This window comes from Nothoprocta perdicaria, unplaced genomic scaffold (genome assembly GCF_003342845.1).
Source record: "Nothoprocta perdicaria isolate Ctin4 unplaced genomic scaffold, notPer1 scaffold_93, whole genome shotgun sequence".
Lineage (NCBI taxonomy): Eukaryota > Metazoa > Chordata > Aves > Tinamiformes > Tinamidae > Nothoprocta > Nothoprocta perdicaria.
In genome coordinates, this window is record NW_020456232.1 from 2,942,228 (window position 1) to 2,958,634 (window position 16,407).

General features: G+C 46.6%; 1 protein-coding gene and 1 non-coding gene across 2 annotated transcripts; one reads left to right on the forward strand and one right to left on the reverse strand.

The window, feature by feature from the left end:
• The first annotated feature begins 1,513 nt into the window (after positions 1-1,513).
• Positions 1,514-1,586, forward strand: TRNAT-UGU. Its single transcript has one exon. It is a non-coding gene; the product is annotated as a tRNA-Thr (tRNA).
• A 2,402-nt stretch (positions 1,587-3,988) lies between these two features.
• On the reverse strand, positions 3,989-16,201 carry HHIPL2 (HHIP like 2). The gene is made up of 9 exons (XM_026052888.1): positions 15,346-16,201; positions 11,619-12,271; positions 10,950-11,093; positions 10,260-10,591; positions 9,188-9,314; positions 8,685-8,830; positions 7,164-7,245; positions 5,125-5,207; positions 3,989-4,341 (listed from the first exon to the last, which is right to left on the reverse strand). The coding sequence occupies exons 1-9, from the start codon at positions 15,727-15,729 to the stop codon at positions 4,031-4,033; spliced, it is 2,262 nt and encodes a 753-aa protein (XP_025908673.1). The 5' UTR covers positions 15,730-16,201; the 3' UTR covers positions 3,989-4,030.
• Between the last annotated feature and the right edge of the window lie 206 nt (positions 16,202-16,407).

Here is a 16,407-nt window from a genome sequence, read left to right on the forward strand (position 1 = left end):
ATTTCTCAAATACAACACCTCGCTCCTATGTGGCTCAGCACCTGTTAGCGAAAGAGCATGGAAATTTATATTTACTGGCTCTGTCTAGTTCTCCCTCATAGTTCTGTGTTCTATTCCACGTGTCAAGGACAAATGGATGTAACGTGTAATTTGAAGAATGGTGTCTTTTAAAAAGGACAGTTTGGATCAAAACCAGAGAATCTCAGAACAATATGACGTTTCCTCAGACACATCTTGGTCAAACTGCAAATTTCACGTGAAACAAAGCCAAGACAACTACATGTTGAGATCTTCCAATGCTCAAACCAGCTCCAAAATCCACCCAAATCGATAGAAACACAAGGTGTTTGTACAAGTCGAAGTTGTTCACTAGAACGTGACAGTTAAAATGAATATATCAAGCATACAGAGACCTTTAAGTTACTAGAGGGTTYCTCTAAGAAACGCAATAATATTTCTGGATGCGTGGAACACAACTAAAACCCTCACAGCRTCCAGCTTCATGAAAGGTCGGGAGCTGCGAGGCCTTTCTCACAGAGGTGGACAGAAAGGCAGGGGTGCCGGCTCCGCTGGCCTGGGCGGCTGCTGAGCGGGACCACGGGCCACTAGACAAGCCGCAGGGCTCGGAGAATTGGCCGTGAAGGGGACAGGGGTCCTCAGGCCATGACGACTCCGCTCTGCAAACACCGCGTTTGCAGCAAGAGCTGCCGCTGCTCTTCACTGAGCAGCTCTCCTCAGCCCTGCTCCTGCAATCAGCACTAACTCACTGAGCCAGGTGAAAAGAGGGAATGCTTAGGAAAAACTCAACACGCCAAGGGATAGCACAGTACAAATCCTGATCCAATCAGAAGAAATTTTATATACAAACCTAGATCTTTTCACACCTGGGGAACATCCTTAAAGCTAAACAGTCCTAGAGGTTGAAAAATAAATAAATAAATAAATAAATACAGTCCGTTAGGAGGTCAGTATGATCCCCCTCCTTTCACACAGTACTTCGGTTCCACCCAGTGGCTTCCAGCAGCAACAACAGCAGCCGGAAGACGAGACGGGAACGTTATTGCCCCAGACCAAGCACAAACCCTCACGGTCCCGTGAAATGGAAAGGAGTCGATAGCTGCGTGTAGTGCAGGTCACCCCCTCCCTCACCRACCTCACTGCGTGGTTCCCTTGGGAGGACACTAACGCACAGCTTTTCCACAGGGTCAGGCTTCACAGAAGACGGTAAAATTAACACCACCAAGTCGATGATAACCTCCAAACTGCCTTTTAAAACAAAAACAAAGGAGATTTCCCTTTGCGGAACACGGCCTCGTGTGCAGCTGTTCCCTGCAACGCGGGGCGGCCCCGGCGGCCCCTCCGCGGGCGGGTCCCAGGCCGCGGGGCCCCGCGCTGCCCCCTCGCGGGGCCCCCTCGCGGGGCGCTGCCCGAGGCGCGGCCCCCAGGGCCCCGCGGCGCCGCGCGCCCTTTCCGCGCCGCACAGCACCCGTCGGCAGCGCCCAAACTGATAGGCGGCTCCATAGCTCAGTGGTTAGAGCACTGGTCTTGTAAACCAGGGGTCGCGAGTTCGATCCTCGCTGGGGCCTGTCGGCTGATTTTTTTTTTTCATCCCTTTTTTTTTCATCCCCACGACCGGGTGACATTTTCCTCCGCAGCCGCCCCGGCCTCACCTCCCCGGGGCCGCCTCACCTCCCCGGGGCCGCCTCTCCTCCCCGGGGCCGCCTCTCCTCCCCGGGGCCGCCTCACGGGCCGTTGGCGGCCGTTGGGGCGGGGTCCCGCCCTGGGTGCGGGTGAGGGGCAGGGCCGCGGGCTGCGCCTCCCTACACCCCTTCCCTGGAGCCAAGGGCTCCTCACAGCKCCGGGCCGGCCACGGTGCCTCAGGGGGCTCCTCCCTGCCCCTGCTCCCTGCCCTAGGAAAGCTCCAAGGTTTTGCCAGAGCCGAGCCAGCACCAAGCCCTGGGAGGGAAGACGGCCACCTTGGAGGCGGGTTGCACTGAACTCCCCGTCCCRTACAGTTGCCGTGTGAAGCCCCTGGGTTCTGCAACAGCAGCGCGTTGTTAGCGCCATCCCACTCATTGCCTTTTCCACAAGTTGCCAGTCCTCCAGCGGCAACAGCTGGGAGGGGTCACAGCAACCGGCTGGGAGGCAGCTTGGCTGGTCCAGGAAGGCCTGGACAACCTTCCCTCACGTGSCAGCTCCCCTTGTCTCTCTGTCGGGGTGTCAGCACCTGCCGAGGTCGCTATTCCACCTTGCTCTGCCCACGCCATGGATCGCCCCAGCACGAGGGGCAGCCGAGGGCTGAGCTGGGCGGTTGCTCTGCCCCCTTTGCCTTCCCCCCCCAGGGATGTTCTCCTTACCCCAGTCCCGCAGCCGGTTGCCGGTTGCTCCACCTGGAGCAGTTGCTGTTCCCCTCMCAGCAGCGGGTCCCCGGCTGAACGGGCGAGCCCAGAAGAGGGCACTAGGAGAAAACACAACTTTGAAAGCAGCTCCTTGAACTTGCAAAATGATGCAATTTGTTTTGGCTCCATCTTAGCCTAAGGGTATGAGTTTGCTGGCCCAGGCAAAGCAAGATTGTGGCTCTGCAAGTCAAATAAATAGATTTCTCTGGAAAAGAACATTTGAGGTTTAGGATTCCCCTGCTCACACCAAAAATAACACGAGCCCGTTCGYGGCAGTGATCCTCACTTGCTTAGCTCTGCAAGGATCCCTGTGCAGATTAACTTCACAGTGTGCTCTGTGTGCAAGGGAGCACAGCGAGGGCCAGGCTGGCTGAAGCCAGGATCCTTGCAGCTTGAGGGCAGCAGAAGAGCTCCCCGTGGCTGCCCCAGACACACGAGCTCCTGAGGGCTGCACACAGAGCGGGGCTAAGCTGCTGAATGCAGAGCTGCAGCTCCCCTGCCTTAAAGAAAGCCTTTAAAGCACGGGGGAGCAAAAGAGCTTGCAGAGTTTGGGGGAAAGATTCCCTTCTCCCGCAGCTCCAGGGAATGCAGCATTCCCCCTGCTCCGTGGGGAAAACGGGGCTGTTTGGAGCATGGCCCGGGTCTTACCCCTCGCACACAGAGTGCTAGTAGTCTTGGTGAAACAGTTACGGATGCTGGAGCCTTTTCAGCTGCTGAAACCAACCATGCAGAAGTCACTGTAGTTCTGCTCCCTCTCGGTACCTTGGGGAAAAAACAACCAAAAAACCCCACAAGCATTCCCTGCAGCTTGTATAATACAGAGTGTGGGAGACACAGGAACTTTGTAACATCATGAGATTGAGGAATCCAACACAAAACATCTGTTCAGTTAGAGGCCATCAGTTAGTTCAGTTCAAGTGCCCAGCCACAGCTGGCCTTGTTGGGGTGATTTGGGGTTTTGTTCATTTTCTTTGAGGGGAGGGCGATAAAGATTTTGGATTTAGTTCTAGCCTATATCGCAGGTGATCCATAACTTGAAGAAACTACCATTTAACCAAAACAAACCACCCCCACATTTCAGATGCAATTCAGTGTGCAAGAGARCACAAAACAACACTGAAGGAAAGGCAAGGTCATAGACATGTTTATTTCAAATTCTTTTTTTCAGAGATGCAAACCTACAAGCAGGCCTGCTATAACTGCTCTGAAAGCTGCAGGTACCTGTATTTGTTAGTAGAKGCATACAAAGCCAAATCCTACAAGCAAACATTTATCAGACACTCCCGTAACTATTTATGACAGAAAAGGACTTCATAATAGTATCTGCAAAGAAAGCTAATATTAGAATATCAATATTCTAATATTAAGGTTTAATAGCATGCTAAGGTTTAATAGAACATATAGACTGGCTTTAATGGAGAAGCACCTGGTATCGRTACTGAATTTACCCCAAGAAACTTCATTGGCATAACCAATCTACCGATACTGATCTTTTTAAATCTGATCACTAGTGAAAGTGTTCTTTCTACCTACCAAATTACTCATCATCTTCTAAAGAAATTGCTTTTGGGGCATCTCAGCTTCAAAAGCTGTTTCTTAATCTGTTCTTTTCTCCACCTGTTTCTCTTTACTTACTGCTCCTTTCTGTGTGGAAGCTTCTTCATTCTGGTTACGCGGGGGTTCCTTTTTGTTGAGGATGGTGCTGGTGTAGTTTTGGAAACCTTTGTAACCTTCACCTTCTGCTTTGGCTTGTTCTTARCCTTGGCTTTATTTTTTGGAGTCTTTTTACCAGCTGAAGCTGGCTTCAACGTGGATGCTTTTATTTTGCTGGGTGGGGTTGTCTTTGCTTTCCTAGAAGAACTTGTTCGGGTGACTCCGGTAGAAGAGGATTTTCCAGGAGGCTGGGTTGTTGGAGGTTCATTAAGCAGCTCAAGGATGGTCTCTGAGGAAAAGAATTATGTATTTCTCAAGATGAAAGGCTGATTCAGAATGATGGCTGATATCAAGCCTTACTGGAGCAGCTACAGCTAAGAAAAATATCTCACATTCTAAGAAAAGAAATACAGACTGTATAAACCTGCCCACCTCCTCCTTTCTGTCACAGGAGCTTAGATTTCTTAGAAATAAAATGTGTTTAGTTTTAGAAGAGAAATTAATATGTATTTAATAATGATTAAAATGTATTTGGGAAAATAATCCAGAAATAATAAGATGAAAGCAAGCACATTTCTCTTTGGCAAGCTTAMCATTATGAATTATTCATATTACACGAATCTCTGGAAATCCCAGAAAGCAGAACTTCACCTCTCTAGACATTGCTTCTACTCAGTAATAAGAGGCAATCCCTGCTCTACTCGCTTAGGTCCTAGACAGAAAAAAAAAAGCCAGCCAGCCAAGGAAAATTAACTGTTAGTTCTATGGAGAAGGCTCTGTGACATTATCGGCCTCAAGGAAGTCGTGGCAGAGCTGGGACAGGCACTGAGAACTTCCTGATCCAAATCCAATGCCTAAATCAAAGGCATCAATTCCCTAACGCGCAGTGCTACTTGACAAGATTTAGAGTGATGGGGATTAAAAAGCCATTGTATCTATTAGCAACAGAAGCATCATGATGAGATTATCTGCCTTCAAGATTGTTTCTGCTCCTGCTCCAAGATCACTAACCCTCTCCACCACATGCCTTTAGGGCTGACGACAGTTTTGCTTTGCAGTAACAGTAACTTACTGGCCCGTGGAGTGAAGGGAATACGTTTACTCTTGGTTTTCACTGGAACAGGCTTCAATTTGCACTTCCCTGGTGGAGCTCTCCTTGAAAAAGCACGAAGACATGCAGATACATGAGAAATAGAATTTTATTTGTTCCAGATGCACCTATCAGTCCTACCTTGTCATTTACCTCACTAGGAAAAGCATAAGCAAGGCCATGGACACCCCTGAGCAGGCTCTTGCAGTGTGCAGCGCTCAGGAGAGCGGAACAAGACCCGCAGCTTCACATTCTCTTGCAGCTGGCTAACTAGCACCCTCTTCAGACAAGGAAAACAGCCAAACTTTTCCTCCACATCATTTCAATTAACAATAAATAAAAAAGACAGGCTACTAATTAAATCAAGATTGTAAAACTATTATTATTATTATTATTAGTGATGCACAGCCTAACACCTCTTCCCCTCTCCTCCCGACTGAGGGAATTTGGTACCAATCCCCGCTCCACTGTCTCTCAGAGAACTGCTAGAGACACAAACTTAAAGTGGGGACACTTGGGATCTGCTGCTTTCTGTTTTCCGGCAAGATCCACAGTGAAGTTAGAGGCTGCCCTCGGGGARGTCGCAGCCCCGGGTCGGAGCAGGGGTCTGCAGGGCTTCAGCCTTGCCAAGGTGTGTGGAGGTGCGGGCAGGAGCCTGGGCGCTGCGCAGGGGAGCGCGGCGCCCATGGAGGAGGTGGCGCAGGGCGAGCAGGCAGCCAAGCCACTGCTCTCAATGGAAAGGGAACACAAGTATCCTATGAACAGCATGAAAATTGCACAGAAAAAGGGAAAGTCTCTACTCATAATTTGACAGTAGGAGGCCAGAGTACAAACAAGAATCTGGAGATGTCAGGAATCGATTTGCTSCAGGGCCTGACAGCCTGAGCTTCTGCAGGAACTGCCAGTGCTTTGTACATTCCAGGCAAACTTGCTGAGTGTTTAACCAAACAGACAAGGGCAGGGATGCACACAGCATCAGGGGCTAAAGTAACAGGGGCAGTCAGAAAACACAGGAATAAATCCCAAAGAGCCAAGGGATTAAGTGCCTGAACTTGCTCTAGCAGTGATGAATAGGAAAGCTCCAAAGCACGTGGAGGAACTGGCTTGCTTCCAGAAAGCCTTTCCGAGCAGCAAAAGCCCCTCGCTCTCGGCAGGGCCCTTGCTGCCCCCATGCAGTCACAGTAACACTGTGCATCAGTGCGCGGCCCCCCCAGCCCTTCTGAGGGGGCAGCCCTCGGGAAAGGCCTCGTGGGGCTGCTTGCGAAGCGCAACGCTGCATTCCTCCCGTTACAGGCGTGTCCTGCTGGGGGTCTTGATGCAGCACTAAGCTGTCACCCAGGGGCTGCAGGACGTTTATTTACAAAACACAGGATGCTAAAACTCCCCATATTTAGGTTATCCTACTTTTTTTTTTTTTTTTTTTTGGTTAAGGTGAAAAAYCATACATCATATGTATCATATASCCATATAACATCAGCCTTTTAGTTTTTATTTTTTTTTCACAGGTTATCAGTCTATTTGCAAGGACAGTTCACACCCCTGACCTGCATTTTATGACAGAAAATGATGCATGCCAGGCAGTATGAAGTAAAACAGAATAGAGAAAAGACTCTCTGCTGTTGCAAAATTACTTTTAATGATAAGGTCCTTGGTTCAAGTGCAAATAAATGCTTATATGCCCTGAAGAATATGCATTCTCTTTATTTCTTTTTAAACATCACTGCTATATTTTAGACATGCAAACAAGCAGATATTATTCTGATCCTAAATATCTCAGACCTGAACCTGCTCTATTTCTGGGTGTGCAGATACAAAGAGCACGGAATAACTACACTGAAGCTGATAAAGTTGAAGCAGATGTTCAGCGGGCTAACAGAGACCGCGGTCTCAGTGTGTAGGTTGCTAAGTGTGTACCAGTATATTTATCTAGTGTGATAGCTGCAGAACATAGTGATTATAGAAGAATTTGGCACAGAGGAGGTGGAAAAACAAAACAAAACACACAGCCTTTAATTACTAACCTTGCAGGATCTACAAACTTGTAGAGAGATCCATGTGGTGCATAGGCACTGGGATAAGAAGTAGACATGAAATACAGCTCACCTAAAGAGAGGAGGGAAAAAAAAGAAGTAAGAAAACCTTCATATGCAAATGCCCATGGTGAAACCCTGTTGCCTATTGCCCTATTTCCCTGGCTTTTCCACTAATTCACATGGACAGGGAAGAAGCSGCCTTCAGGCAGAACCTGCCTTTGGGAGTGCCTTAGTTGCAGGAGGGAGGCCTGCTCTCAAAGGGCCCGTGCGGGCAGACTGCAGGGGAGCTCAAGGGCGGCTCCGTTTCAGCAGTGCCCTGTGCAGGGCTGACACAGCGCACGGGCAGGGCCCTCCTTGCTTCACCTCAATGGCCTCTAAACGGTTGCTTTCCTCTACATAAATAGGTGTTTTTAAAGCTTGTTTGTACTAAAGGAGCAGCCAGAAGCTACAAATATAGAGAGGAAAGAAGAAAAAATCCCGACAAATATTTAGCCATCTCATGCTYATAGCAAAGAATAATAATAATAAAATTTCCAACAGGAGTTATATTGGCCATCCATGTAAGACAGGAGCCTCTTGTTACTACATCAGGATTCAGGAAAGCAACTACACCTCATGCCATCCYTTCAGCAGCCACTGGGCAGTATCCAGACCAACTACTGTAGCTTGGAGAGAAAACAAAGATAAAAAGCAACCCAAACTCACTATTGCTTSCATTTCAAGTTGCATTACAGCACCACACTAGCTTATAAAAGACCATCCAGTAGAAAATATATTTACCATCCCCATGTTGAATATATTTGTACGTATTTCATAATAAACCCATATTTCCTAGGTCACCCTCTGTGGGACAGAACATGCGGGCAAGTTCAGACATGGTCTTCCAATTAAAAAAAAAATGTTTTGTGCCGAATCACGAAATATCAGAAATTACTAAAGCACAGCTGGATTTCCTCACAAAGTCTGCAAATACATTGCATCACATAGGTCTGTCAGATRAGTTGTATAGAAGAGAAGAATCTGTGCATTTGGTGAAAGTTCTAGTCATCATGAGCATTCACACATTTGAACTAAAGTTTGAAATCGGTGGCTTTCTTCATCCCCAAATGAAGCTTTAGTCTATAAGCCATGCAGTGAAGTGCTGTTAGGAAGTCTGAGGAATACAKACTAAGAAAGAGGAAGAGATTCATACAAGCTATAAAAACCTCAAGAATGAGCTGTTAAATGGAAGAAAACAAAACAAAACACTATTGACATGGCCTTTTCATTAACAGAGTGGTATAAATAGCACCAAGGGAGAGATGAGCCCAAAACAAACATGAGTTGGTGCATTCAGGCTCTGCTCTCATGAGGACTTATCTCCTGAGCTCCACCAGGTCTGCAAGAGCTGCTGTGCGGGGCCTGCTCCTCAGGAGCATTTATCAGGTGCAMCCACTGCACATATTTGCCCTGGGACACAAAACTAAGAGTGCAATTTCCAGTGAATATGTGGCTAGTGAGATACCTTACCTGCTTCATCCTCAGCAAATGAGATGATAAATTTGCTGTAAGAACTGACCATCCCAGGGAAAGCACAAGCTTTCGTGTTACCAATGCAGATATCCTGCTGCTTCCATTTATTTGTCTTCTCATCTTCCTGTAAAGCCATAAGTCGACTAGATGAAAAATAAAACCTTGTGTTTTATGTTTCCATTATTAAAGTTAGAATYTCCCAAAATTATGCATTACTCACATAAAATAAAGACTATGAATCTTCACTACCTTTGATTTTTTCCTTAGAAAAAAGGCAGGAAAGAAAAAAAAAAAGAAAAACCGCACCCACACCACAGTCCTAAAGACCCTAACTTGGAAAAGTGAGGAAGTTCAGATCCCAATCAGAATGTTACTATATTGGCCAATATTGGCCAAACAGATCCCTTAATCCAGTGCCCAGACATCTGTAATTCTCATTTACTCCAGCTCAAAGGTTTCAAATACRTGTACAATATGGGGAGGAAATAATTCTTTCTTACCCATTCATGAAATCACCAAAAATATAGAGGCCATTCAGGTTGGGCGATTCGCATCCTCTGTATACGTAGCCTCCAGTGACCGACTTCCCCACCTCGCGACCATATGCAAATATTGGAAGAATGTCATCTGTTAAATACAYGTGAAAGGCAGAAAAAACACATTTAGGGAGCATCAAAAAGCAATGGGTCAGTAACACTGATAGGTGCCAAAAAGACTGGTATAATTGAATAAAGAGCATAGCTAAATTTCTGCAGGGATTCAGTTATTTATCCCAGACAAAATTGATTCAAGGGCTTCAGAGAGGTTTCTGTGTAGTTCAGATTGCTCAGTGAACTTGCTCAGGCTCATCCGTGTGCATAGGAGCCAGTTGCTTTGCATCCAGGAAGCAATATAGCCTTCTAAGCCTTATATTATATTACAGCCTTATATACATGTCAGCCTGCAGGAAGTGTTACAGGTGTCACAGCAGCAGTCACTTGGAGAAGCTGACTTGTCAAATGCCAGCATTGCTACAGGAGAGGATGTGAACAAACAGTTGCAAGTTAAGTCTAAACCTTTATGGATTTGCTGTCACTCTCAGATGCAATACCTACAAAAGACAGACGTGCCAYGAGACTTACGAAGAATAAAGGTTTTGCTTCTGACAATATTAAAGTTGAATTCATCCCTTACTTGGAGCAGAATTTCAACTCCTAAATTTTAGTCTTGTCCTCACTTTTTTTTTTTTTCTTCTAGAATAAATACCTTGTCTTTAATGGTGAGGAGAAATATAATTCATTAAGAACTGTGGCTTAACAGCAAACTCTAAAGCAGGTGTGTAATTAGCTGAGGCTTGGACCATTGTTAGGATTGTTTTAGAATAAGAGCCATGTTGATACCAGCTCCACAAAGGAGAAACATTGATAACACCCCACAGTTACATTTATCTGATCAAATAAACTCAATTTCAGCACACAACACTTGATTATTTAGCTTCATTGGGAAGAAAAAAAATGGCATTATAATTGATTAAATACATGTAGTACAATAAATGGTCTTTAAGTAGTCTTCTGCAAGAAAGCTCTTCCTTACCCAGCGAGGAATTATGGCAAAGCTTTGTGTCGTAGCATTCAAACCCCTCCTTTGCTCTCCAGCCATAGTTGCCCCCTTTCACGATGATGTCTATTTCTTCAAACCTGTTCTGGCCAACGTCACCACAGAAGAGCCTTCCTCTGCCCTTCCTTGTGACAGGGTCCCCTCTGTCAACTGCACAGCGCCACATATTCCTGACCCCGTAGGCATAAACCTCAGGGCGGGCCTTGGCCTCAGACACGAAGGGGTTGTCCGGAGGGATGCGGTAGGGCCGCCCCGCGGTGCTTTTCCCATCCACATCGATCCTCAAGACTTTCCCCAGCAAAGCGCTCCTAGAGAGGACGGCAGATGAAGTCAGGTTTGTCAACTGCAGCATGAGAACCAAGTGCAAGTTATAAACAATTCTCTCCTCCTCCCCACTTTCCAGAAGAGAAATTCTCTGTCCTGCAGAAATAAATCAAATCGATGGTACATCCTGCAATCCATTCAGATCACAAAAGACTTTCTTCCTTATCAAGGAATTGGGTCCCCTCAGCTTTCACAATGCAATAGTTAACTGATTTTGATGCTGCAGACTGACTTGCAGATGTCCAAGAGTTTTAGGAAGCTCCTTTAATTTGCTCTTCCATGTTATCACACCTCCAAGCCTTGCTCCACCAGCTCAAGGCCTTTTCCCGCCTTCCTACTTACTTGTTCTGAGCATTTCCAAATTTTCCAAAAGGGTCTCCAGCTTTCCCACCATCCCCTGTGAATATGTACATATAGCCATCCACACCGAAGAGTAGCTGGCCACCGTTATGATTAGCAGCTGGTTCTTCAAGCTCCAGGAGGTTCCTAAAAAGGAAAGGGAAATAACTCCACATGGAGCTACTGCACTTTCAGTGAGTTTGCAGAAGCACCTCGACACAGGCTCTACAAAAGCAAAATTTCCCAGCTGAACAGACCTTTCAGCTTTATCAAATATGGTGCAAAATCTGAGTTGCATCCTATTTCTGACAGGAAGAGCCTCCAGACCAAGGCTGGCTTAAGGAAACCTGCTTCCCACAAGCCATACAGCACCATGGCCTCTGCCATGCGACAGCCCATGAACTAAGGCTCTAACATGCCCTATCAGGGCCTTTTCTGCTGCAGAACTCACCCACCACTGTAGGCATAAGAGTACCAAAACTCTGCTAAAAACAAGAGCAAAATATGAAGGTAACAGTGGCATGTCGGCCATAAGAGATCTAGTCACATAGACCTCATAGTCGCATAGTCACACATCACCTAAAGCAGAGTGATGGGAAACCTGCAGGTTCTAAGGAGGACAAAAGAAAATTTCTCAGCATGGTTAGAGCAGCATTCCACGTGAGCTATTACCTTTCCGAGTGTGGGTCAGCTTTGTTGATATCAGAGGCCGAAACTTTCATTTCACTGATTCTGATCTTTTCCACTCGCTTCTTATCCATGTAAGAGTAATAGATATAAAACTTCCCATTGTACTTGTACTTGGGGTGGAAAGCCAGCCCCAGAAAGCCCCTCTCATCCCCAACCCACGGCGTGGCCAACACTATAGTTTTAATATCCAGAAAGGGCTCCTCCAGCCGACTGCCATCAGGCAGGTAGACCCAGATGATGCCCACTTGTTCAGCTATGAACATGCGATGGGTCTGGTCATTCGCGTGGACCATCAGCACCGGGTTCCTCAGCCCGTTGGCCACCTCGGTGAGGCACAGCTGGAGGCAGCCTTTGCGGTCCTCCACCACCGAGCCCAGGTTGCGGTTGAGGTCCGTGTTCCTCAGCACGTTGGGGAAGCAGTAGTCCTTATCGTGGAGGTTAAGGAGGTTGCAGAAGCGCGTCTTGTTTGTCTCGCAGCACTCTTGCATGTGCTTGTCGCCCGTCAGCAGGCTGATAGCGGAGTAGCAGTTGAAGTGAAACTCGGAGCAGTAGTCAGAGCAAAGGCCCGGGAGGTTTCGAAGAGGCGTCTGCGGGTTTTCTGCGTCATAGAGATGTGCAGCATATGGAGAACATTCCTAGGAAGCAAGGGAAACTAAATAGGTGGCAGTGTACATACATACAGGAGAAGCAAGAATGCTTTCATGGAAGTAATCAATCAATAAAATGAAAAATGAGTCACCTAGCAAGGTGCAAATGAGTGGATAGAGCCTAACCTGCATTGCATATTGAGTCCTGGAAAGCTTACGCAGCCCCACTGATGTGTCCCTGCAGCTAGTTCAATGTTTTTCCATTACATTTGTTCATTCTACAGAGTTCACTTGAAGTTTAAAGCTCTTCTCCTTTCTGCTTTTCAGCAATTACTTCWTTAAGTTCTCTGAAAACCTTTTAATTTGCCTCAGCAGGGGCTAGAACAGAATCAAGCTCCCAGCACGGGATACGAGAGCTACCACCACCAATAAAACAGCTTCCTCTGAGACAGGGTGTTTTCTCCCAGCTCAGTCATCCCTTCTGCTGAGTCCGCAGCACGAGGGTCTCCTRCAGCTCACAATCTCCAAGAAAATGCAGTCCCTGAAGAGCTGCTATGTTTTTTCAGCCATTCAGCTTCCCACACATCCTTTGCCTGGCAAAGACGTCTATAGCACATTCTGGCAAAAGGCACAAGGTTGAGGCATTCCTCAGGATGGAYGTAAACTCCCAGGATTAAGTGGCCTTGCAGTAATTGCTGGTTGTCCGCATCCATTTCACTCCAGTGTGTGTGAAACAGAACAGCTAATGCAACTGCTTAATACAGCAGAAGCAGCTAAGATCTGCTTGATCTTCTGGGCCACTTCAGAGTTCCTCTGCAAGAATATCCAGTTTCCTCCTAGTCATTGCACCTGTTTGCAGAACCACGTGATGCTGCGTGCCAAAGCTGGGGCTGCCCTGATTGAGGGGGCAGAACATCACACTGACCTGTACGTGCAGTGCACAACCTTCTACTGGTCCAAASCAGGGTGCACGAGACTAACACTACGCGTTCAAGCAATCACACGTCAGGCCTAATTAAAACTGGCTTAAAAAAAAAAGAAGAAAAAAAAGTTGTTTTGCCTGCAGCAGGCTTCTATCACATGCTTGGACCACGGCTTTTGATCAGCTTAAGCAAGGCTGTTTTCTCAGCAGAGAGATGTTTTCTTAGCCAGTGGCCACGCAGCAGTTCTAGCGCACATAGCAAGGGCYACAAATTCAGGGAGCTCCTGTTCTGCAGCCCTCCAACTTGCACATCTCCTCAGGAGCATCACGGGCAGCTTCCAGAGCTTGATGGGCATTTTCCAGACTAAATCCTAGGACAGCTCAGGGCTAGCTTCCAAACCTGCAAATGTTTGCAACAAGCRTAAGGGACAAATACAGCCCCAGATTTTGTCAGGTGTAAGCTGAAGCAGCTTCACCAGCAGAGCCAGATTGCTTTATAGCCAATCTGGATGCCTCTTGGGATGAGATTTTAATAGATACAGTTGATGTGGACTGTCAGCAGGAAATCCATGATCCAGTGGCCAACCCGACGTCCTGGCATAGACGGCAGTAAGGAGCACTTGGCAGAATCACACCCAGACAAGGCAGGTGCGAGTGCCATTCCATGGGGCACGAAGCACGTGCCGACGTGTCACAGGTAGTGACTATTAATTATCATAGGGATGCTGGAGCAGGGTAGGACAGGGTTCCGCCATCRTTTCTGACTCCTTCCAAGTGAGATCCCCAATAACCATTAGATTCAGCAAAGTGACACCACTAGAGCAAGGCCATTTGGGAGATTTTTTGCTCCTCCACTGGTTTGACAGTCAAATACCAGTTGTCAATACATAAATAATGGGGAAGCAAGTAAACAAAAAAAATAAACAAAAAAGCACACGTGTCCAAACCTACTCCCATGAATGCACCTGGCACAACAACGTAATTACAAAATCCTTATCCTCAAATATGCTACAGCAATCTTACTGCAGAAAGTCATGAAAAAGTCTTAACTCATTACTTGGATAAAAATACCCCAATATTTTTATGCTATAAAATATAATTCTAACAAATGCAAAAATGAAGCTATATCCTACAGAATAAGCAATCCAAGCCTTAACAGAAAGAAAAAAGAAAATGTCATATTTTTGTTGCGTTTCTAATCTACCTACAACATGCAAAAAAATAAAGTCTAGTAGAACCACCAACATTCACGTTTAGAATTTATAACATACCTTTTTTTTTCCAACTATAGAACAACAAAGAGAACCCTGAGACTGCTCCTTTGCAGCCCTGATACCAAAAATGTCTTTTCTTCAAGAAGATGCCAAATTCCTGACAGCATCCAAAATATTCAGTAAACAAAGTTTTAGGGCTAAGGAAATTTTAGTTAGAAGAGCTTTTTTATCGTTTTGTTCTTAAGAACAAGTGTGTCTTTTGGCTGCTTCGTGTCCTGGCAGGCATTAAGTCCTGCTCTGCACGACTAACACAGTTGTTAAAAGCAGGGCAGTTCTGCTCTTTTTTTTTCCAAGGAGAGAGGCCCAGGAGAGCTGCGCCCCCGGGCTCTGCCACTGCCCAGTGTCACCACTGCGCCAAGGAAGCCCAGCCACTGAAGCCTCTGGGCAGGCAGCTGCATGAACCCACTGCCTGTTACACGCTGCTATATCTTAGCAAACACAAGACGTGGAGAGTCCCAGGCAGGAACACAATCTATACACATCTATCTTGAAACGCAGAAATCCAAATCCTGCACCAGTTAATTCTCGTACCATTTGAGATTCTCATATTATTTGATTTTGCAGATTTTGTCAAGTACCACCTACTAGTTACAAGCACAAGAGAACAACATTGATCAGTGACTCTCCCCTTTGTTACAAGAAAATCAACAGAGCAGCAGCATTCCCATCATCCTGAGGCGAGCTACATTTCATAAGTCGTTATTGCTATCAGAAGTCACTATGTATTGCTGGATACCACCAAGCAAGGTGCCCTACACAAAACACGTCACAAAACGCCCCCTTCCTGCTGTCCTTCCTCTGCTATAAGAGCCCCCTTCCCTCCTGCTTCCACATCTCTCTCCAGAACAACACAGTTATACAGACGACCAGAACCACAAGCCACCTCATCACCCCAAAGCGCAGGATTAGGATGCTTTCTGGCTTACCTGGCACAGGATATCCTTGATATACCTTCCGCACAGTTTATGCCCCTGGGGATCAATATAATCCATGATCTCCCAGTATTTTGCAGCAATACTGTTGTCTTTCTCCTGGTCGCAGCAGCCAAAGTTTTCATAGGCAGTGCAAAACTCCAAGTGAAAGGGGGGCTGGAAAGGCGGCCCATAATCCAGGCACTGAGGATGCCCCAGAAGACTGCCTGCCTGGCATAACAAGGACAGGCAAAGAAAGACATATGGGCAAGAAAAGGAAACTCCAGAGCTGCTGCTGCTCCTGCCCGCGCACRGCCAAGCGCTCACTTTCTCCCCTGGAGGTTTCTTGAGGTCAGACGTATAGAAATCCTCAACCTCTTCACGGTATGGTTCATTCATCCTCTGTGTTTTCTTCTTTGCCAGCTGCAGAGCTCAGTGTTTGCTCAGGTTTGCTTACATTCTCCCTGCTGCTTTCCAAGTTTACTACTTGGCTGGAACCCTCCAGACCGCCTCTGTGGTGCCTCACACGTCACACGGCTGAGCCCTCCTCTCTGTCTTTCTCATGTCCTTAAGAGCATTCACAGATCTAATCCTACAGTTTAGCTTAAAAAGGCTCAGAAATCATTCATGAAGAACTACGGACACAAAATARATAACACAGTGTATGCTAGCTACATACAGAATTAAATTCTCCCTCTCTTCAGCTACGAAACACAGGATGAATCCTTCTCAGATAACTACTCTTTTACTCTGCTTCTAAAAACAGATCAGGCTTGGGATTGGTTATSCTGTGACTGAGGATCAAAAGAGAAAAATGGTTAGAGAATTATTTAGAAACTCTTTTTCCCCATTATTTAGAAACTCCTTCCCCTTACCTCCCACATCCTCACTTACTCCTAACAGTCTAGTTGCACGGAGAAATGGATGTTCCCCATTCTAGATTCCCAGTAAAATCACCAGTGCAAAGTCAGGGCTGGGATGCTCTGGTCTCGTTGCCTTTACTGAGAGATGACTGCTTTGTTGAAGGAAAAAGACACCACTGGATTTTTTAACCATCACCTGCTGTTTTGCTGTGGT